General features: G+C 41.6%; 1 protein-coding gene across 4 annotated transcripts in view; it reads left to right on the forward strand.

Moving 5' to 3' along the window:
• Positions 1-22,529, forward strand: part of FAR2 (fatty acyl-CoA reductase 2) — a 124,854-nt gene that overhangs the window by 76,538 nt on the left and 25,787 nt on the right. For all 4 annotated transcript variants that reach the window (XM_053661542.1, XM_037144867.2, XM_037144869.2 and 1 more), the window contains 3 exons: positions 881-1,109; positions 16,556-16,731; positions 20,589-20,768. In XM_053661542.1, coding sequence (XP_053517517.1) covers positions 921-1,109; positions 16,556-16,731; positions 20,589-20,768 — 545 coding nt within the window. In that variant the 5' untranslated portion in view covers positions 881-920. The remainder of the gene's footprint in view (positions 1-880; positions 1,110-16,555; positions 16,732-20,588; positions 20,769-22,529) is intronic.

The raw sequence follows: 22,529 nt of genomic DNA on the forward strand, positions 1-22,529 counted from the left end.
GAAGCAAGGCCTCCCGTGGACTCAGCGCTGGACCGCACCCAGTGCTGTTTTGGGGCTCAGCAAACGCCACTCTGAGGCCTCGCGTGTTCAACCTTCTCTGGCCTTCCTCGATTGTACTGTTTCAGGCCTGCGGGCAGCATGCGAGGGAAAGGATGGTGCTCCACCCATGTTCAGCTCAAGGAAAAGAACACCACATTAATCCAGAAACGAGTGGGTAGGCCAGGGCCAGTGAGCCCAACTGAACCCAAAAGTTATTTGCTCCAATAATGTTTCTTATGTAAAACTGAAACACTAATTACATCATAAAAAATTGACAGCTGTCCTAAGCTTTGGTGTAACAAGTTATAAGGCCACTCCTAGCCTTATCATTTACATTCTTATAATCCTGAATTCTCTTTATTTCCACCATGCAGCACGCTACACCACACCTTGGACCTCTGTTCTCCCTCTCTCTTACTTGGCTCAGAACACCCTCACCACAGCCCTTCTTTGTGTTCCAGGTTCACCTCTGTTGCCACCTTCTTGAAATTTCCAGACCCTGCTCTGCACCCGCCCTGTGTCCCTTTTGTTTTACCACTTGCGATGTGATGTGTAACAATCTCTTGAAGTGTCAGGTTCCTGCATTAGACGACGGGAAATTCCTTGAGGGCGGGAGCCATGTTTTACTCATTTCTTGTCCACAGTTCCCGGCATAAAGTCAAGCAAGTGCAGTGAGCTAAATGAATATTGATTCCACCTACAGTGTTGCCAGTAAACCATGATGCTATCATTCTCTGTAGCCTTCCACACTCAAAATTCTGCAGGCACTGAAAATATTTTAAATGACTGCATCTTAAAACTTCTAAGAATGTAATCTTTCATTACTTCTCTTCCTTTTCAGGAACCTCTTTCTGGAGCCGTGAAAGACGAAGGGAAGAATCATGTCCATGATTGCAGCCTTCTATAGTGGCAAGTCCATTCTCATTACTGGGGCCACAGGCTTCCTGGGCAAAGTGTTGATGGAGAAGCTCTTTCGCACCAGCCCTGACCTGAAAGTCATTTACATCCTTATGAGGCCCAAGGCTGGCCAGACACTGCAGCAGAGGGTTGTCCAGATCTTAAATAGTAAGGTATGGCTTACGGAAGAGATGCAGGGTGGGGCGACTCTCAACTGTGCTCCCTTACAGCCTCACACTGCAAGTGAGGGCGGGGTGTCTGGGCAGATGGAGGACAGGAGAAGAGACAAGATAGCGACCAACTGCCCCTGGGACCCTGCTGTGTGTTCCCACAAGGGAGAGAAGAGTTGCTTAGGCTCTGCCTCAGGGCAAGCGAGCAGATAATCTGTGTTCTGGAAGTTACCGAGTAAGAATCAAAATGCCTCAGGCTGACCTAAGGTGTGTGGGTTTTTTTTTTTTTCTTACTGTTTTATTTTTAGACAGAAGGGAAAGGAGGGAGGGAGAGGGAGTGAAACATCAATGTATGGTTGCCTTTTTTGCACCCCTCAACAGGGACCTGGCCTGCAGTCCAGGCATGTGCCCTGAGTGGGAATTGAACCAGTGATCCTTTGGTTCGCAGGCCTGTGCTCAATCCACTGAGCCACACCAGCCAGGGCAGGTGTGTGGGTTCTTGACTGTGTGTAGGAAAGACTTCACAACACGAGTCCAGGTCATTTTGAGGGTGTGCGTATTAAGGCTGGGAACAAGGAAACGAAGGAAGGGCTTAGGGTAGAGGAAGTGACCGGAGAGAGCCTAGGCAGTGCTCTGCTTTGGCTCCCTGGGAACATTAAAGGAAAGAAGTGAGCACAGGTGGCTCACTGGGAAGTCTGAGAAAAAGGGGGCCTTGGAGACAAGATCGGGGGTAAGCCCCGGTCGAACTGCCTCGGCCTGATGCTCCCCTGGCTGCAAGTCTCATGGGGACCCTCAGAGTTTAGGAGGAAGTCAAAAGTTCGTGCCCAGGAAGGGGCATGGGCGTGCTCTAGAGCAAGCTTGTGCTGTGTCTTTGTTCTGAGGGCTTTTTATCTTTCTTCTGCAGGTGAGAATCTTAGGGAAAAGTTTGGGATTACTCTTTGGTCTGCTCTACTGTTTTACTTTTACCTTGGGTTTGTCTGGCTTTTAATGAGGTTTTTGTGTTTTGTTCCCCTGACTTTCTCTCTTCTTGGATTTAGCTGGCACAAATGACATTAATTGGGTCTCTGTTACCTATTTCCCAGACGGGGTGATTTAAGCTATGTAGTCTTTGGTTAGGAAGGAAAGGTATAAACCATTTGCTCTCCAGCCCTTGGTTAGGAGAGATAAGTTCTTGTGATTCACCAGCTGGCTGTAAGTTGTTCAAACTGTTCGGCCCTGTTGTCTCAGTTTCCCCATCCCACTTGCCCAGGAATTTTCCTAGCTTCTCACTGTCCTGCCTCACTCCCACAAGGTCATCTGAACTTTTCCCTTATTGGCTTCTAAATTTAAGGTAATTTTACCCTACATTTTTAAAATATTTTTACATTACATTATATTATATTATAATTATATTATATCAAACAACTATGTTTACTAAGGAGCCATGAAGTAATACTTACAGTTATTTAAACTCTACAAGGTTATATACCTTATACTTATTACTTGTTATTTACTTTATCTATGGTAACTTAATATTTCTATTATCCCCTTATATTTCTATTATCTCATAAGTTGTTCTAAAGAAAAAAACATAAAAAATTAATATTATACATGTGAATAAGCATTTGTATATCAAACCCTCTCTTTCCTCAAAAAAATATTACGTATGTCCTCTCATGGTCTAATTTACACCTTTGAAGGCAGTAGGTATAGGCTTCAGTCTCAAACACATGTTGGCACAAATTCTGGCTGATCAGTTTGTTATCATTCTACCTCTTAAGCTCCAGTTTGCAATATTTAAGATAGAAATAATGATGACAGCCATCCAGGATTGCCTTAAAATTAAATTTAAAAAATGGAAATATCTGGTTCATAGTGCCTTTTGGGATATTCAGGGTCACTTAGAGTTGGCGAAAAGGAAAATTTAAGTAGGATATTTTTTGATAGAGTCTTCTTTCCAGAGTGTAGGAATACTAACATCTAATGTGTATCTGAGAGAGCCACACATCATAGATGCCCAGTAGACCTCAAGTTCACATTCATTTGCAGACACCAGGATGAGATGTAGGTACAAACATCAGGAGCATCAGGAAAGCTTCTCCTGCGTCTCATGTGCTGGCTCAGCCAAGGACAATCACAGCTTAGTTCCATAGTGCACAGCAGACACTAATTTAAAGGGTTTTTCATGCCTTTACCTCATTGATTTTTGAAATGACCTTGTAAAGGAAGAACAATTAATATCCTCATTTTATAGACAGCAAAGCTGAGATCTGAAGTGTTGCCTTAGCAGAGGTCACCCAGCTTGTCAATGGAGCAGTCAGACTGTAGACCCCCACAGTCTGGGTCCAGGGCCAGCACGCTTATTCCCACCCCAATACTGCCCGCATTGTAACTAACGGTTCATAGGAATAAGACCCAAAGCCTGATGTGGCATCAAATAGGAATCTAGAAGGAAGTCTCAGATGTCTCCGTTATCTAACCCTAATGGGCTTCCATCACCTGGTAGACAAGGCTCTGCAGTTTGGTAGCCAGTCTGTGGATTTCTAACCCATTTAAGGAATCCAGTGTTCTTGACAGTGGATCAAGAATACCAGAAATGCAAGGCTTGGATATTTTTCTTTAAAACATAATAAATAAAAATGTTACTGGTTTGCCTTTGACTCCCACTATGTCATCAGGAAATATGGCCAAGAGAACATCTGTTTTATCAAAACTTAGATGTCTGCCTCATTCCTTTCCTTCTTGGTAGGAAATAGCTACCACCTCCCACGTATCAAGCTCTCGGAGAGAGACAACTAAGAGGGAGAAGCCTGGGAAAGAAGGGTGTTTTTAATCTGCTGGTCACATAAAATGGGGGCTCAAGAATCAGAAGAGAGGATCCATTTCATCACAGATGACACGTTTCTTAAGTATTTTCAGAGAACTCAAAGGACTATATCAATGGAGTGAAAAGTACCTGAATTACTGACAGATTTTTGAGGACTTCCTCTTAAAGATAATTAAGGTGTTACTGTAAGAAAACAACCAGAGACACACACAAATACTACACAAATATATTTGTAGTAGTGTTATTTATAGTAGCAGAAAGAGCTAGGACCGATCTGAATGGGCCCACTGTAGAGGAATAATTAAATAAAAAATAATACAAACTTGTGATAAAGTATTACACAGGCATTGAAACTTATACTTTATAAAATATTAAGTGATAAGAGAAAATGCTTATATTCAATGCAAAAAAAAAAACCAGACAAAACCACGTGCAGTATAATCTCAACTAATGCCCTTAAATGCCAGTGGGATCTTAGGTTGGTTTTATTTTTGGCACTTCCAATTTTTTTATTTAATTACTTGAGAGAGCAGGGAAGGGAAAGACAAAGAGAGGGAGAAAAACAGTGTTAGAGAGAAACGTCAACTGGTTGTCTTCCTTACACGCCCCAGACTGGACAAACCCTCAACCTAGACACCTGCCCTGACCAGGATTTCAACCGGCAACCTTTGCGGTTTGCACAAAAGGCCCAACCCACTGAGCCACACCAGTCAGGGCTTCCAAACGTTTACATTACCATTATAATGAACATGTTTACTTTATGATAAAAAAAAAAGAGCCCTTTTCAAAGTGAAAGAAATAAAAAATAATAATCTTTTCCCAAAGTTTTCCAAATGTAATTACAATGAACGTGTTTCACTTTTATACCGCTGGGGAGGGGGGACACTTTTTAAAATAGTAAATAAATAAGACAGGGAGCACAATGAAAAGCTTCCCAAGTGATGTCATTAGACATAAATTCAGTTCATTTTTAGTTTTGAGGCTGTTTATCAAAATTAAATAGTTTGACTCATTTTTATTAGAAATATAATTACAAGTGTTCAACATTGTGTTTTAAAAATGTTTTTGCTTCTTTCACCAAATCTGAGAAGCTTCTGAAGCCAATAGGCCAGGTCTCGTGTGCCACGGGGCGCTCGCACTCACCACAGCCTCCTGCTTTTCCACAGGAGGGGTGGGGAGGAGCGGGGTGGGGAAGCGTGCCCCGGGGGCCCCAGCCCGCCGCTTCGCCTCTTACTTATGAAAAATGTGCCCGTGCAATGTGAACAAACCAGATTTCCATCTTAACCGAAACAGTCTCACATAGAGAAATCGATATTTTATCTGTTGTGCTACCTTAAATGTGGCTTGGCTATGCACACCAGGGATGTTTTCCCCGATATCACAGATAAGTAGTGGCCAATAAATCCTGCAGTTGTGAAGTTCAAAGACGTCTTGAGAGTATTTTGAGGTTCCTTAGTGCTTAAAAATGTGGTGGTGTTTTGTCTGTTTTTTTTTCCACACGAAAAATACACAATCACATTGCACGTACGTCTGTTTAGGACCTTAAATTGGATGTAATCTACTCTGAATAACTCTTTAAGAAAACACAATCCATACCTGAAAAACAAACCTCAAATAGCTGGAATCACATTAAGAGTGAGGTAGTTAATTAAGAGTGATTGTGATGCCAGAATCTTAAAAAAAAATGTCTCATTCAGAGACCAGCAGAAATGATGGGCTTTTCCTAGTAAGCTGTAGTCATCAGAGCACGGAGGGGTTCCCGGGAGATTGTGCTGGGTTTAGGACGCATGGTCAGAGAAGGCCAGATTCAAGATTTCCAGGGAGGGCTTGTTCTGCATGGTATAGCCAGAAAGTGGATTTATAAGCAAAGGCAGAGTTTGGCAGGTTGCACTGGATATTTCAAGTCAACGTCTCTGGAAAAATGTGAATTATTCAGTAAAAGCCTTCAGTTGGCCCTGAGTTAAACCAACTTTGAAATACTCTGGAGAGCTTTCCAGGATGAATCATGCAGGGCCACACACTGGGCCCCAAACCACAGAACTGATTATGTTTAAGACAATAGAAGATAATAAAACTTAATGAAGTATTGAATTGAATTCTTTTACAAGACTATCACTGTTCAGTAGTCTCTAGAAAGCATTAGATAAATTAATCCCTGAGAGGAAAAATAATGCATTTAAACAAATCAACTTTGAACTAAAAATAAATACCTTTGAATTCAAAAAATTAACTCTGAACCAAGTAACATCTGCAAAGAAGAGGCCAGTAATCTGACCTTTTTGAGTATTAAGAAACGCCCAACTGAAATGTTATATCATTTTACATAGAGTTGGTTGTTAATTTGTAAAGCCTCTTTGATAAGGGGGTGGGAAACCACTTTAAGGTTTGGTCCAGGCTACCCTGTGTAAAAGCTGCCTGTCATTAATAATTCTGTTAAATCTCTGTATAAAGGCAAAGGCAACCTGGAAACAGAAGTTAATATTATAAATCTCCAAAGCCAGTTTTGTTCCATTACTATTTTTAATTTTTTCCTCAGAAACTAATTATCCCACAAAAAAACAAGAGGCTTCTAAACTTGGGACAACTAAAGGGTTTACAACCTTGCCAGCAATTTAAATTTCCCCTGAGTAACAAATACACACTTTTAAAAGAATGTAACCTGTTTTCAGTTTTTTTTTTAAATTTTTTTATTGATTATGCTGTTACAGTTGTTCTATTCCCCCTTTATTCCCCTCCACCCTACCCCCCATCCCCACCATCACCCCCCCTTTAGTTTATGACCATGTGTCTCAAGTCCTTTAGATTCTATATTTCCCATGCTATTCTTGCCCCCCCATCTATTTTCTATCTACTGTCTATGCTGCTCATTTTCTGTACCTTCTCCCCCCTTCTCCTCCTCCTACTCCCCTGTTGCTAACCCTCCTTGAGATCTTCATTTCTATATTTCCACTCCTGATCTAGCTGTCCTTTTAGTTTGCTTTCATTTTAGGTGTGGTTGTTAATAACTGTGAGTTTGTTGTCCTTTCACTGTTCATGTTTCTTTAACTTCTTTTTCTTCGATAAGTCCCTTTAACATTTCATATAATAAGGGCTTGGTGATGATGAACTCCTTGAATTTGATCTTATCTGAGAAGCACCTTATCTGTCCTTCCATTTTAAATGAAAGTTTTGCTGGATAGAGCAATCTTGGTTGTAGGTCTTTGGATTTCATGATTTGGAATACCTCTTTCCAGCCCCTTCTTGCCTGTAAGGTCTCTTTTGAGAAATCTGCTGACAGTCTGATGGGGACTCCTTTGTAGGTGACTGCCACCTTGTCTCTTGCTGCTTCTAGGATTCTCTCCTTCATTTTAATCTTGGCTAATGTAATGATGATGTGCCTTGGTGTGTTCCTTCTTGGGTCCAACTTCTTTGGTACTCTCTGAGCTTCCTGGATTTCCTGGAAGTCTATTTCCTTTGCCAGATTGGGGAAATTCTCCTTTATTATTTGTTCAAATAAGTTCTCCACTGGTGGCTGTGCCTTTCCCCCTTCTGGTACCCCTATAATTCGGATGTTGGAGCATTTAAAGATGTCCTGGAGGTTCCTAAGACTCTCCTCATTTCTTTGAATTCGTGCTTCTTGACTCTTTTCTGTTTGGCCATTATTTGCTTTCTTCTGGTCCACTCCATTGATTTGAGTCCCAGTTTCCTTTTCATTGCTATTGGTGCCCTGTGCAATTCCATTCATTTCAATTAGTTTCGCCTTCATATATTTGTCTAATTTGTCGGTATAATCAACCAGTTCTGTGAGGATCCTGATCACCAATGTTTTAAACTGTGCGTCTGTCAGATTTGCTATTTCTTCATCGCTTAGATTTATTTCTGGGGCTCTGAGATCCTCTTGCACCGTTCTTGGTCAGTTCGGGCCCTTTAAGAAGCGGCGCCTTGGATTCCCAGGTCGCTGGGTTGTGACGCTGTATGTGGGGGCGTGGTCAGAGCGGGGGAAATGGCGACCCCCTCTGCTGTTTCTCACAGCTGGGTGCGGAGGAGCAGTGCCTTAGGTGGTTCACCTGGGCCGGGCCACTCAGAGTCGCTGGGTTATGACGCTGTATGTGGAGGTGGGGTCAGAGCAGGGAAATGTCGGTGCCCTCCACTGCCGCTTGCCTGGGGACCTGCCGGCCGGTCCAACCGCCCACTCCCTTGCCTGTCCACCCTCGCACAAATGCGCGACCTCAGTCAACACGCAGCCCCGGGCCCGGCTGTCTCCCCCGCGGTCGCTCGCCTGGTTGCTCGCTGGGTCGCTCACTAGGTCTGACCCTGCGCCTGGATTCCGCCGGCCTGAGTGTGTCTGGCCGAGTCCTCCTGTGCAACCCCGCTCCGCCAGCCGCTGGTTTCGCCCCTTACCGGTCAGGCTGAAGAATTTGTTGTTAATGGACTTCCGAAAAGTTCAATTTTCTGTGTTCTGGCTGTGTTTTCTGTTGCTAATATTTAGTTTTCTATAATCTTGGTTGTGTGAGAAGGCACGGCACATCCACCTATGCCTCCATCTTGGCGGAAGTCCTGTTTTCAGTTTTGACAGTTACTCAGCACAGATTAGTTGAAGCACGTTAAGCCTCTCCCCTATGGGCTATTTCCTTTGTTTCAAGAAATAAAACAAATTAAAGAAATTGATTTAGTCCTGGGGATATACTAAAGATCACAGAAACAGAAGTGATTTATTTTCTCAATTTCTTACTTTCCTTTAAAATACCATTCACTAGTTAATTCATTGGCATGATTTCATAGATCCAACTTCATTCCTTCTTTTTAAACTGTTTCCAATCGTATCAGTTCTTTTGTTTTTTAAAGCTTTAAATCGCCTGTACTGATTTCAGTCCAAAAGTCACCAAGCCACACATTCAACGTGACACTGGAATACATCCAGTTTTCAGAGGTGTCTGGATCCCATGGTACAAACACAAACCCTGAGATGACCCAGCACACACACACGCACACACACACACACACACACACACGCAGGCCTAGCTGTCAGAGTCCAGAGCGCTGACCACTCCACTATGGAACCCCGCACGCACAGCTGTCAGATTAGCAGCTCTGGAAAAGGGAGTGTCGTTGTGAAAGCAGAGAGGGAGTCTTTCTATTATTAGGAACTTACTAAGTGGCAGGCACTGTGTGAGACATCTGACTTTCATCACCCTGCTTAATCCTCACAACTCTGTGGCATGCCCGGTTGCTCCCTCAACAGACCAGAAACGAATCCAAAAAAGTCGGCACCCGTCCAAGGAGACGACAAAGTAGAATTTCAGTTCATTTCTTTCATCTCTGAAAAGCCCCTGCTCTCCCCACTGCACCGCATTGCCTCCCCTGGGTGAGTGACCTTCCTGGGTGTCGCTGCTCCTGACCAGGTGCTCAACTCTCCGAGAGATCTCCCCGTGAACGGGTCCTTTGGTGTGGGAACAAAGCTTTAACAAGACAACGCACTGAACATTGCATCTGCCTCTAGCATTTATTATCAGTGCTTGCTTACGTAAAGTTTTGTTAAATGCAAAATTGTTTTTAACAATAGCAGAGTATCTGCTGAATCATTAGTTCTCTAAGATCATATAATGAGATAGTCCAGTGATTAGCATTTTAGACAAATATGCAAACGAGGCCCTGAGGCCCCACGAGATGAGTAATTTGCCCCAGTCACACAGCGAACAAATGGTGGAACCCGGATCCAAACCCTGACATTCCTGACTCCGATTGGCCCGACAGCTCTTTTCCAACACGTCTGTGGTCCTCCCCTTCCGTGTGACTCAGACCCACTAGAGAGCTTGCAAAAGGCACGGATAGATGCCCAAGCTTCAGCTCAGAACTGTGGAGTCAGAATTTCCCCAGTCAGGACATCTGGGTTTGGTTTTTTGTTTCTCTGAACAACTTTCCAGGCAACCCTGCTATGTGTTGAAGTTCGGTAAGCACACCAGCACACCATACTGCCTTGTGCTCCTGCAGCACTGGTCCTGTACGAATGCAGTGAAAACTTCTGGGTTAATCTTTTATGTCTCGTGGGACCTATTAATGAACTAGCCAAATCCTAATATTTTGTAATTTTTTTGAATCTTTACATTGGGTATCATAGTATGTTTCCCCTAATTTGCAAGCACTTATTTGTATTTAATCGTTCACAATTTAGATTATACCCTTTCTTAATTGTGTCCAAACCTTTCTTGTTTGAGAGGTAGCTTGCACAATCCATTGGTTTGCTTTCAGTCCACACTCTAAAATTTCTCTGCTAAGTGCTGCAGGCTCTCTTTTGCATTAGGACACGAGATATTGCACAAAGATTACCCTTTTTGTTTAAGAGACGTTACCTTTCTCTTTGCCAACTTAAAAATATAAAGCAAGTTTTAGTGGGTTATTGGGACTAAATAATATGGTTGTAACTAAAGAGAGGGACTCAGTAAACTGAATAAGGATTAAATATTCTCATCATTTTCAAAGATTTGATTACCTCCAGTGGTTCCCAGGAAGCAGTGACTGAAACTCTTTGTGGATACCTCTAAAGTGAGGTCATGTGGATTGTAGAAGTCCAAGTTCAGGACCTGTGCATTGTTTCAAAAGCACAATGTAAATGTCATGCCCCCACCCCTTGCCCAATTCCTGCTTCCAGTAGAAATGCAGTCTTTGGGTCTGGCTACAGAAGTTGAAAAGTCGTACCCAAGTAGTTTATTGATTCCAAAATAATTTCTCTCTCGGTTTTCTCATTCTGCTGAATTTTCTTACTTAGGATTTGCAAAGTTTCTCTCTGCCCCTGGGCTATAAGTAAGTATTGCCATAAATTAGGTAGTCATTCATGTTTAAAACCAAATTACGAGAAATACTTGCCTGTATAATGTCAAATCAAGGGAACACTCTTAAACTTCCCACTAAAAATGTACACATGTATAGCTTTGTTACGACTTCAGAATGCTTGGCTCCCCTCCCAGCTGTTACCTCCCAGTGACGACAGAAGCACTCTGCTTCCGCCAAGAACACGGTCTCATAAATGGAGAAACAACAGTCCCTCAGCTTGAGTTTTCCTAAATGGCAAGTAGTCAGTCAACTCTTTCCCGTCTCAGCTTGGGGCCATTAAATGAAGAATATATGAGAAGCAATCAAATAAACCCTTAGAATCTAAAATAATAATAGGAAGTTCTTCATTGGTGGTCCTTCAGTGAAATTTTTGAAGTTACATTTTTCTTCATTCATTTTTTACTCCATCCAGCTTTTCTTACCTTTAACTAATATGCCACATTAGCAAAAGAAACTTTCAGGAGAGCCAGTGTGTCACCGAAGATCCACTTGTGTCATTTCCTCTGTCCTGCCATCTGGTCATCATTACAAGGGAAGCGGGTCCACTCTGCTCGGAGATTTTCTAGCTGCCGTTGGCCGCTGGTACAGAAGGCCCCTGGGGACACTCTGTGTCTTCTCTGAGTGGTAGATCCCTGCATTCTTTCCTCCTACCAATGCAAGAGAGCTGGTAACCAAACAACTTCAGGAATCAAGCTCCCATTCATGATTCTGTTTGTATTCTGACAGTAATTAATTTTAATGTAATAAATAAAATGCGAGTCCTTTCAATGAATGGGGTGCTGTCACACAGAGATGAACAAGAAACAAGTGGTTTACAAAACAGTGGGCAGGGCGGGGGGTGGGGGAATTTAAGCCCTGGCGTTAAAGATGGACCGGAATTTTCAGAGCCAATGTTTCTCCAAGCTTGGTACCAGGACCCGCAGACCTACCTGGGGAGCTTGTTGAGGAATGTAATGTCCTGGGTTCCATACGGAACCTACCGAGTCAAGATCTCTGGGGATGGAGGAAGGAAATAATTTTTAACCAGTGTCCAGATAATTTTCATGCTTACAGTTTGAAAACCATCGATACTCTGTAACTGCCCTCGGCTGTCATAAAGGGAAATGACATTTGTTCATCATTAGTTATTCGTGTTAACATTCCAACGAGAGAAGTTCTTGTCTTGGGATCAGTTAAAATCAGCTAGAGACTAATGTGAAAGATGAACTCCTGATTAAGCACCCCTAATTTCATAGTTAGTAGGCCTAGGAATACACTGTGTGTGTACTTAGGCTAAAACGCAGGCTTGGGGATGCAGACACTTTAGGATAAATTGAGTTTATGCCCCTTATCGGTCATGAGAGCTTGTGCCAGAACCTAAATTCTGTATGGCTTGGCTCTCTAAACTTTAAAATGAAAATGATAATACCCACTTCACAGGATTGGTAGTTTGACTGATCTTTTAATGAATCTCCACTCTCTCCCATTTCCCTCCCAACCCCCAGCCCCCACCTCTGTCAGTAATCACCAATCTGGTCTTTGTATCATCAGCTTGCTTTTTTTTTAGAGATCACACATGTAAGAGAGATTACACAATAGTTGTCATTCTCTGTCTGACTTATTTTACTAACAATGTCCTCGAAGTCCATCTGTGTTGTCGCAAATGACAAAATTTTATTCTTTTTCATGGCAGAATTATAGATAATATACACACACATATACACACAATTTTTTAATTCATTCACCTATCAGTGGACATCTAGGTTGTTTCCATATCACGGCTACTAAAAATAATGCTGCAATGAACATAAGGGTGCATATATCTTTTTGAGTTAGTGTTTTTGTTTCCTTCAGATAAATACCCAGAAGTGGAATTGCTGGGTCACATGATAGGTCTGTTTTGAATTTCTTGAGGAGACTCCATGCTGTTTCCTCCAGTGGCTGCCCCAGTTTACGTTCCCGCAGCGGTGCAGGTGCACAAGGGTCCCCTTTCCCCACACCCTCCGCACACTTGTCATTTCTGATCTGTTTGATGACAGCCATGAAGCAGGTGCAAAGTGACATCTCATTGCAGTTTTCATGTGTCTGTTGGCCATGTGTATGTTATCTTTGAAACAATGTCAGATGTTTTCCTATTGAATTATATATAAAACTTTATCTATTTTGGATATTAACCCCTTTTCAGATACACGATTGTGAATATTCTCTCCCGTTCAGTCGGTTGCTTTTTAATTTTTGTTGCTGGTTTCCTTTGTTGTGCAGAGGCTTTTCACTATGATGTAGTCCCACTTACCTTTTTTTCTTTGTTGCTCTTGCTTTTGGCTTAAAAAAATCGTTGCCAAGACCTATGTCAAGGAGACAACCACCTATGTTTTCCTCTAGGAGTGTTATGATTTCAAGTATCACGTTCAACTCTTTAATCCATTATGAGCTAACGTTGGAGCATGGCGCCCGAGAATGTTACAGTTTCATTCTTTTGCATGTAGCTGTCCAATTTCCCCAACTCAATCTGTGTTCTTTACATTTTATTTTTTAGTGTATGTTATTGATTATGCTATTTCAGTTTTCCCATTTTTTCTTCTTTTTATTCCCTTTCTTCCCTGTACCCCCCTGCCCTCCTGCATTCTGCCCCCCTTAGTTCATGTCCGTGGTTCGTACATATACCTTCTTTGGCTTCTCCATTTCCTATACTACTTTTAACCTCTCCCTGTCTATTTTATGCCTACCAGTTATGCTTCTTATTCCCTGTACCTGCCCCCTTATTCTTCTCCTCCCTCTCCCCACTGAAAACTCTCTGAATGTACTCCATTTCTTTGGTTCTGTTCTTGTTCTACTTGTTTGCTTAGTTTTTGTTTTTGTTTTTTAGGTTCAGTAGTTGATAGTTGTGAGTTGTCATTTTACTGTTTATAGTTTTTTATCTTCTTTTTCTTAGATAAATCCCTTTGACATTTCATATAACAAGGGTTTGGTAATGATAAACTCCTTGAATTTGACCTTATCTGGGAAGCACTTTACCTGCCCTTCCATTCTAAATGATAGCTTTGCTGGACAGAGCAATCTTGGATGTAGGTCCTTGCCTCTCATGACTTCAAATACTTCTTTCCAGTCACTTCTTGCCTATGTCTTTTGAGGAATCAGCTTACAGTCTTATGGGTACTCCTTTGTAGGTAACTCTCTCCTTTCCTTTTGCTGCTTTTAAATTTTTCTCCTTATCTTTAATCTTGGGTAACTTATTGATGATGTGCCTTGGTGTGTTCCACTTTGGGTCCAATTTCTTTGGGACTCTCTGGGCTTCCTGGACTTCCTGGCAGTCTATTTTCTTCATCAGATAGGGGAAGTTTTTCCTTATTATTTGTTAAAGTAAGTGTTCAACTTCTTGCTCTTGTTCTTCTCCTCCTGACACCCCTATAATTTGGATGTTATAGTGCTTATAATGGTCCCAGAAGTTCCTAAGCTTTTCCTCATTTTTTTTTGAATTGTTTCTTCATTCTGTTCTGGTTGGGTGTTTATTTCTTCCTTTAGTTCCAAATTGTTGATTTGAGTCCTGGCTTTCTTCCCTTCGTTGTTGGTTCCCTGAATATTTTGCATTATTTCACTTTTGGTAGCCTTCATTTCTTCCTTCATTTTGCAGCCAAGCTCAATTAATTTTGTGAGCATCTTGATTACCAGTGTTTTGAACTCTGCCTTTGATAGGTTGGCTATCTTCTCATTGCTTAGCTTTTTTTCTGGAGTTTTGATCTGTTCTTTCATTTGGGCCATATTACTTTGTCTCGACGCACCTGTTATGTTGTAAGGGGGCAGGACCTTAGGTATTCTCCAGGGCAGGGCAACCCTCTTTGCTGTGTTGTGGCACCATTTGTGGGGGAGGGGTCAGAGGGGGACAAAGCCCCTTGCTTGCTCTGCTCTTGCCTCACTTTCCAACGAACTCTCTTGTGAGACTCTCTTGTGAGACTGGGAGTTTCTCCCACCGTGGCACCCCCTGCAGTAGCTTACGGCTAGCTTTGAGTCTTTAGTTTCCTGTTCAGCCATCCCTGCCTTGCCCACGTGGTCCCTGACCTTGACGCAAGTCCTCTCAACCAGCCCCACTTCACCTGCACCATCTGCCGCAGCTTGTCCTCTCTGCCTGCCCAGCTGCCCATCTCTGTCCTCCTACTGGTCTGGGTGAATGTTTCTTTAACTCCTTGGTTGTTGGAGTTCATGTAGTTTGGTTTTCTGGCAGTTCTGCTTGTTTACTGTTTTTTAGATTGCTTGTTATCTTTCTTTTGGTTGTGCACGGAAGTGAAGCATCTCTACCTATGCCGCCATCTTAACTGGAACTCTAATATAATTTTTTAAAGAAACTATCTTTTCCCCCTTTGTATATTCTTGGTAACTTAGTTGTAACTTTTTTTTTACCATTTATGAATGAATTTACTTCTGGACTCTCTATTGTGTTTCATTGATCTATGTCTCTGTTTTTATGCCAATACCATACTGTTTTAATTACTATAGTTTAATGATATAGTTTGAAATCAGGGAATATAGTCTTGCCCAATGCACATGAGACATGATTTCTCTGACTACCTGAGATCCACTACTTGTTCCCCAATAAAAAGGCGTGGGGTAGATTTCTAATGAAGACAAGGTGGCTGCTACTAAGGATCAAGGAGCAGATGAAACGTGTTTTTGGGGTTAGAGTGCAGAAGAGAACTTGTCTCTGCTGCTGTATTATGATTAAAACCACAGATTTATTGTCCTCTGTTCTTAACCTTTCTAAACATTTAGACTTACTTTTCTCACTGTTAACGTATCATACCAGTAGTTCAGTAAAATCCTATTTTATCAAAAGAGGTTGGAACAGAGATCATTTTATTAAAATTGTGTTTCCTGACAAAACAAGATATTGATTTAATCTAAGAACTTCTGTGTGGAGGTGAAAATAGATACTTCAATCCACACGAATAATTGTAATAAAAGCTAAAGCTGCTAGTGTTCTTGCCTTTTTTCTTTATAAATTAGATTTTTTTTAAATCAATTACAATTTCATAAAAAGTACATGAACTCATGTAATTCTCTTACCAGGCGGTAACTGCCATTTATATTAGAAAGAGATGAGATAAAAGTTGTATTTGTTTTACCCATTATAAATTTGCTTAATTTGTTTCTCATTATGTTTGTGTTACTAGAACATCTTGTTAATCCGTCCAGTTAAACAAATTGTTTTGAATTTGTCCTCATGAGACTTTGTAAAGACTACTCATCTATAAAGGCAGTGTGAAAGGCTGGTAGTTTTGCAGTGAAAACAATATTTTCCAGCACAAAATGGTAACAATCGCCATGTATAACCACAAAGTTGCCTTATAGGGAGAAAGGGGATGGGGCGGGATATATTTAACTGACCATCACTCCACTCTCTAGGAAAGTTCAAAATACACTTTTTACTGGCTATTGGAACTTTTTCAAATGCTTACCAAGCTGTGGCTGGTGTGGCTCTGAATCAGACACCAGCCCGTGAACCAAAATATCATCAGCTTGATTCCTGATCAAAGCACATGCCTGAGTTGCGGCCAGGTCCCCAGCTGGGGGCGTGCGAGAGGCAAGTAACTGCTGTTTTTCTTGCACATGGATGTTTCTCTCCTTCTCTTCCTCTCTCAAAAGGTAAATAGATAGCAATTCATTGATTTAAAAATGTTTATCAAATTAAGAGGAACAGAAATTATACTGAACTGGCTTTGAATTGCAAGGACTTAAGCAAAATGCTCTGTGTGACAACTAAAACCAGTTATTGAGAACGGAAATGAAACAAATCAGTGAGAACAAGAACAACATGGTGGTGATGGTGATCTCTGTGTATTGATTTATATTTATATTTTAGCTGTTTGAAAAAGTCAGAGAAGTGTGTCCGAACGTGAACGAGAAGATCAGAGCTATTTACGCAGACCTCAACCACAGCGACTTGGCCATCAGCAAGGAGGACACGCAGGAGCTGCTGTCCTGCACCAACGTTGTCTTCCACTGCGCCGCCACCGTGCGCTTCAACGACACTCTCAGGTCCGTTCCCGCTTCCCTTTCATGGCTTGTGTGTGTGTGTGTGTGTGTGTGTGTGTAAGGACACGTGTGTAAGTCTCTTTATGGCTTCTGTTTTTTTTTAAAGATATTCTCAATGAGAAAAAAAATACAAAGGAGTAAAACTTCTCTAAGAAACCACATTCCAGGGATAAGCATTTAATATTGTGGAGACTATCCATTCTAATTTTTCTTTACGCATCCATAATAAAACAGAACTATGTTTAAATTTACAAACAGAGGCATCATGCTGAGAACGCTTTGCCAACTGCTCAGTTGCATTTTTACCTCTCACTGGCAGTGAGTGTTCTATTCCATTTGGTTGTGACTGCATGATACTCCACTGTACACAATGTAATATGCTCAACCAGTTCCGTGCTGGGGGATAGTTTTTAGATTTTTCTAAGTTTCCACTATTCTAAATAACTGCAGTGAACATCTCTGTGCACACGTTGTTGGTTTTTTTAATACCTTTGTGTGCTTCCCTTTGGATAAATTCCCGGAAATAGAATTGTTAGATGTGAATCAAATACACTCCATTATGAACAGTTTGTATGTTGTCACATAAGGCTCACTTGCTCTCCAAAGAGGTGGTATCTCAGTTTACCCTGTCCCGATGCGTATGAATGCTCCTTTCTGGCACCCACAACAACACCGTGTTACGATTCTTCAATTCTCTTTAATGTTTTCAGTATGACCATGGAAATGACAGTGTATGTTTTGATTTTTTATTTCTTTGACAATCAGAGAGGTTAAAGATGTTTAAATGCTGGTTGGCACTTTACACTTTTGTGAAGTATCTATTCATGGTTTTTGCCTATATTTATTTTGTGGCATTTTTTTTCTTATAAATTTTAAGATTTCTTGAAAGATTCGGCAATTCTTTGTTTTTTTATTTTCATAAGGTTTCAAGTATTTTAACAGTTCATCATGTTATCAACCTTGTTTTTACTAGTTGTGAAATTACTTGAAAACTCTTCTAGTGTTTGTTTTATTTTCATATGTCAACCTTTGACCCATTTAAAGTTTATTTAGCTATAAACAGGAATGAATAGTGGGGAATGTTCTATAAAAAGAAGACTGATATAGACATGAAAATAGAGTAAGCTTTTTTATTGATTCCTAACAGATGGTTATTTCTGAAACATTAAATGATTTATTTTTGCTCTTTATTTCAAAGGAAACATTAAATCCCCATTTTTAACTATTTAGTTTCATTAATTAAACTTTCTCTGTCAACATCATAATACCTTAATTACTGTAATTTTATTTTATTAGGCTAGTATGCACACATCATTCTTTGCAAATAGGATTTTCTTGACTATTCTCACTTGCTTATACTTCCTGATTAAACTTACAGTAATTTTACCAAGTTTTTAAAAGGGCTGGAAATTTGATTGGGATTACATTGAACATGTAGATCCACTTAGAAAATCTTTAACATACTGAAAGAATTCATTCTTCCTATCTAAGAACATTATGTCTTTCCAATTACTCATTTTTTTTGTCATGACCTTAATGAAGTTTTATCTTTTTTTTAAATTTTTTTATTGATTATGCTGTTACAGTTGTTCTATTCCCCCCTTCATTCCCCTCCACCCTACCCCCCCATCCCCACCATTACCCCCCCTTTAGTTTATGACCATGTGTCTCAAGTTCTTTAGATTCTATATTTCCCATACTATTCTTGCCCTCCCCCTATCTATTTTATACGTACCGTCTATGCTACTTATTTTCTGTACCTTCTCCCCCCTTCTCCTCCTTCCACTCCCCTGTTGCTAACCCTCCATGAGATCTTCACTTCTATGGTTCCGCTCTTGATCTAGCTGTCCTTTTAGTTTGCTTTTGTTTTAGGTGTGGTTGTTAATAACTGTGAGTTTGCTGTCCTTTCACTGTTCATATTTTTTATCTTCTTTTTCTTCGATAAGTCCCTTTAACATTTCATATAATAAGGGCTTGGTGATGATGAAGTCCTTGAATTTGATCTTATCTGAGAAGCACTTTATCTGTCCTTCCATTCTAAATGAAAGTTTTGCTGGATAGAGTAATCTTGGATATAGGTCTTTGGATTTCATGACTTGGAATACTTCTTTCCAGCCCCTTCTTGCCTGTAAGGTCTCTTTTGAGAAATCAGCTGACAGTCTGATGGGGACTCCTTTGTAGGTGACTGTCCCCTTATCTCTTGCTGCTTCTAGGATTCTCTCCTTCATTTTAATCTTGGCTAATGTAATGATGATGTGCCTTGGTGTGTTCCTTCTTGGGTCCAACTTCTTTGGTACTCTCTGAGCTTCCTGGATTTCCTGGAAGTCTATTTCCCTTTGCCAGATTGGGGAAATTCTCCTTTATTATTTGTTCAAATAAGTTTTCCACTGGTGGCTGTGCCTTTCCCCCTTCTGGTACCCCTATAATTCAGATGTTGGAACGTTTAAAGATGTCCTGGAGGTTCCTAAGACTCTCCTCATTTCTTTGAATTCTTGCTTCTTGACTCTTTTCTGTTTGGCCATTATTTGCTTTCTTCTGGTCCACTCCATTGATTTGAGTCCCAGTTTCCTTTTCATTGCTATTGGTGCCCTGTGCAATTCCATTCATTTCAATTAGTTTCCCCTTCATATGTTTCTCTAATTTGTGGCTATAATCAACCAGTTCTGTGAGGATCCTGATGACCAATGTTTTAAACTGTGCGTCTGAGAGTTTTGCTCTTTCTTCATCGCTTAGGTCTATGGGCTCAGGGACTTTGAGAACTTGCGACATTTTTGGTCTGTTCTGGCCCTTTAAGTGTGAGAAACGGCGCCTTGGACTCCCAGGTCGCTGGGTTGTGACGCTGCATGTGGGGGCAATATCAGAGCGGGGAAATGGCGGCCCCCTCTGCTGTTTCTCACAGCTGGGTGAGGAGCAGCGCCTTAGGTGGTTCACCTGGGCCGGGCCGCTCAGAGTCGCTGGGTTATGACGCTGTATGTGGAGGTGGGGTCAGAGCAGGGAAATGGCGGCGCCCTCCATTGCCACTTGCTGCAGACCCTCCGGCCCCGGTCCAACCTCCCACTCCCTCGCCTGTCCACCCGCGCACAAATGCGCGACCACAGTCAACACGCAGCCCCGCTGCCCCGCTGTCTCCTCCGCGTCGCTCGCCTGGTCACTCCCTCGGTCGCTCACTAGGTCCAACCCTGCGCCTGGATTCCCACGGGCCTGAGTGCGTCTGACCGAGTCCTCCTGTGCAACGCCGCTTCACCAGCCGCTGGTTTCGCCCCTTACCGGTCAGGCTGAAGAATTTGTTAACGGACTTCCAAAAAGTTCAATTTTCCGTGTTCTGGCTGTGTTTTCTGTTGCTAATATTTAGTTATCTCTAAACTTGGTTGAATGAGAAGGCACGGTACATCCACCTATGCCTCCATCTTGGCGGAAGTCACCAAGTTTTATCATTTTTAAAATATAGAGTCTATTCATTTATTATTAATTTAATATATTTTTAAATGTTGGATTTTAAATGTGTGCCTCTCTTCTATTTTTTCGTGGTTGTTTCTGTACAAGAAAACTAGTGATTTTTTTTTTTTTTGCATAACTTTTAGGAATGGACACCTTACTGAATTGCCTTATTGTCTATCCCAGATTTCATTTTACCTGCTTCTGTTTGCTTTCTAAATATACAATGATATAATCTGACATTGGGTTTGTGACCACCTTTAGCACATTTGTACTTTTCAATTTTATTTTCCTAATTACAAGGCTGGAACTTCAGAGCAGTGTTTTAAGTTATAGTCGTGATTCTAGGCATGCTTGACCCTGACTTTGAAACCACGAAGCATGGTATGGACTAGCTGTATTTCCTTCTGCTTAATTTTCTCCAGACATGCTGTGCAGCTCAATGTCACTGCCACCCAGAAGCTCTTGCTCATGGCCAGTCAGATGCCGAAGCTGGAAGCCTTCATACATATCTCCACTGCCTTTTCAAACTGTAACCTGACACACATCGACGAAGTCATCTATCCATGCCCTGTGGAGCCAAAAAAAATCATTGATTCCATGGAGTAAGTTGGGGCAAACTAGGGGCGGGGGGGGGGGGCAGATTGCTGTTCCCTTTGACTGGTGGTGGTCATTCATTAGTGAGGTAACAATGGGAAGCACCCCTGAAACAAAGTGCTTTGAAGTGGTGTTCGCTTTAGCGCCCCAGGCCCTGCTATTCCCCCCATCCCCAGATCTTGTTAAATAGTTTAGGGTTGAACTCAGTACTCAGGGATACTTTACATAGAACTGATATCTCACTTCTTAGTGAACTCCGCATTGTCACTGAAGAAAATTTACCACGTGGTTTAAAAGTTCATAAGACAGGTTTTAAAGTCGGACTGACAAGCGTTCACCTTTAGGCTCTGCAACTCTCTAGCTGTGTGATGCTGAGCAAGTTCCTTGGCCTCTCTGAGCTTCAGTTCCTTCATTTGTAAAATGAGGTCAGTAATAATGCCCATCTTATAGTTATGATGATAAATTGACAAACACAAGCAATTATTTCAGTGTTAGGGGTGTTTAACAGCAGATAATTAAAGGGTTAGTAAAGAAAAACTAATAGAGAGCAGGAATTCCTCCCAGATCTGGCAGGAGGAGTCAGTCTCTCGACCTCTTCAGCCAAGAAATACTTCCCTCGCTTTCCCGTTGTGCAGGAGAAATATTATCTAGCTTTTCTGTGGCCTTGCCAACCACCTCGTTCTTAGCACATGACCTCAGTCTCAGAATAAGTATCTGTTTTCTGCTTCTTTGTTCTTCCCTCCATTTACTAAGTTTACCTCTTTATTTGTTGTATTTTAACTCTGTATAAAAAAGTATTACAGCAGAGAAAAATAGACTATTTCACAGTGAATTCGTCAGACTGTAATTTCATACAACACTGTATTTCCATTTAAGATATACTCTTTAGAAAGAAGATTTAACTAAATCAAGAGTTCAGTCCCCTCAGGGCAAACATTTTTATCTCACATACTCTGAGAATAGATATTTTTACCTGTCATTAAAAATATCCAGGACAAAGAGGACTGGAAGTCATTTTAAAGACCTGGAGGTTCCTTAAAGTTGCTAATAAATCGTGATTTGCTTAATTGGTGAGAAGACACCTCTCCCAGTCCAGTCTGTCAGGAGCAGCAGAGAAAAGACACAAGTCGATGTCCTGTGCCCCGGGGCACATCTAGGGTGGAACTGGTTTGTTTGTCCGTGGGCTGCTTGCCTCCTTGGACAGCTGTGTCTTGGTAAATAAGGTGCTGACGTCAGCGGACCCCTCGGCACCTAATAGACTGTAGCACCGTTTGAGCCAGCACAGACGTTTCTGAGGGTGCACCAGAAAAAAAGGGGTGAGAAATAAACGCTCTGTTCACCTGCAGTGGGAGGGCTCTCCGGGTCCGTCATACAGCCTCCTCCCCCCCAGACTGTGTCGGGACACTCGACATCCCTGGATTTCAAAGAGGAGTAAACTCACCTTCCAGAGCAGGTCTGGATTTATTCTCATGTATTGCGCATTCCCCACACTCAGCCACTGTATGTGTGTCAGCCCGTAAAGGCAGCTAATTGCTACATGATTTATGATCCAGCTGTCATTGACACTTGTCCAAAATTTATGTTTCTGTCATTTACTGCTCTCCAAGGAGAATGATCACTTAAATAAATATGCAGCCAAACAGAACTAGGAAGGAAATTGTATTTTATCTCAGCAGAATGCATTTTGAATGCAGTTAGGAGCTTAGGTATTTTTGTAAAATGGGGGAGGAGGCGTACCCACCATTTATTAACTCAGAATGTTCTGTTCA

The sequence above is a fragment of the Artibeus jamaicensis genome, unplaced genomic scaffold (assembly GCF_021234435.1).
Source record: "Artibeus jamaicensis isolate MK-2021 breed Jamaican fruit bat unplaced genomic scaffold, CSHL_Jam_final contig_233, whole genome shotgun sequence".
NCBI lineage: Eukaryota > Metazoa > Chordata > Mammalia > Chiroptera > Phyllostomidae > Artibeus > Artibeus jamaicensis.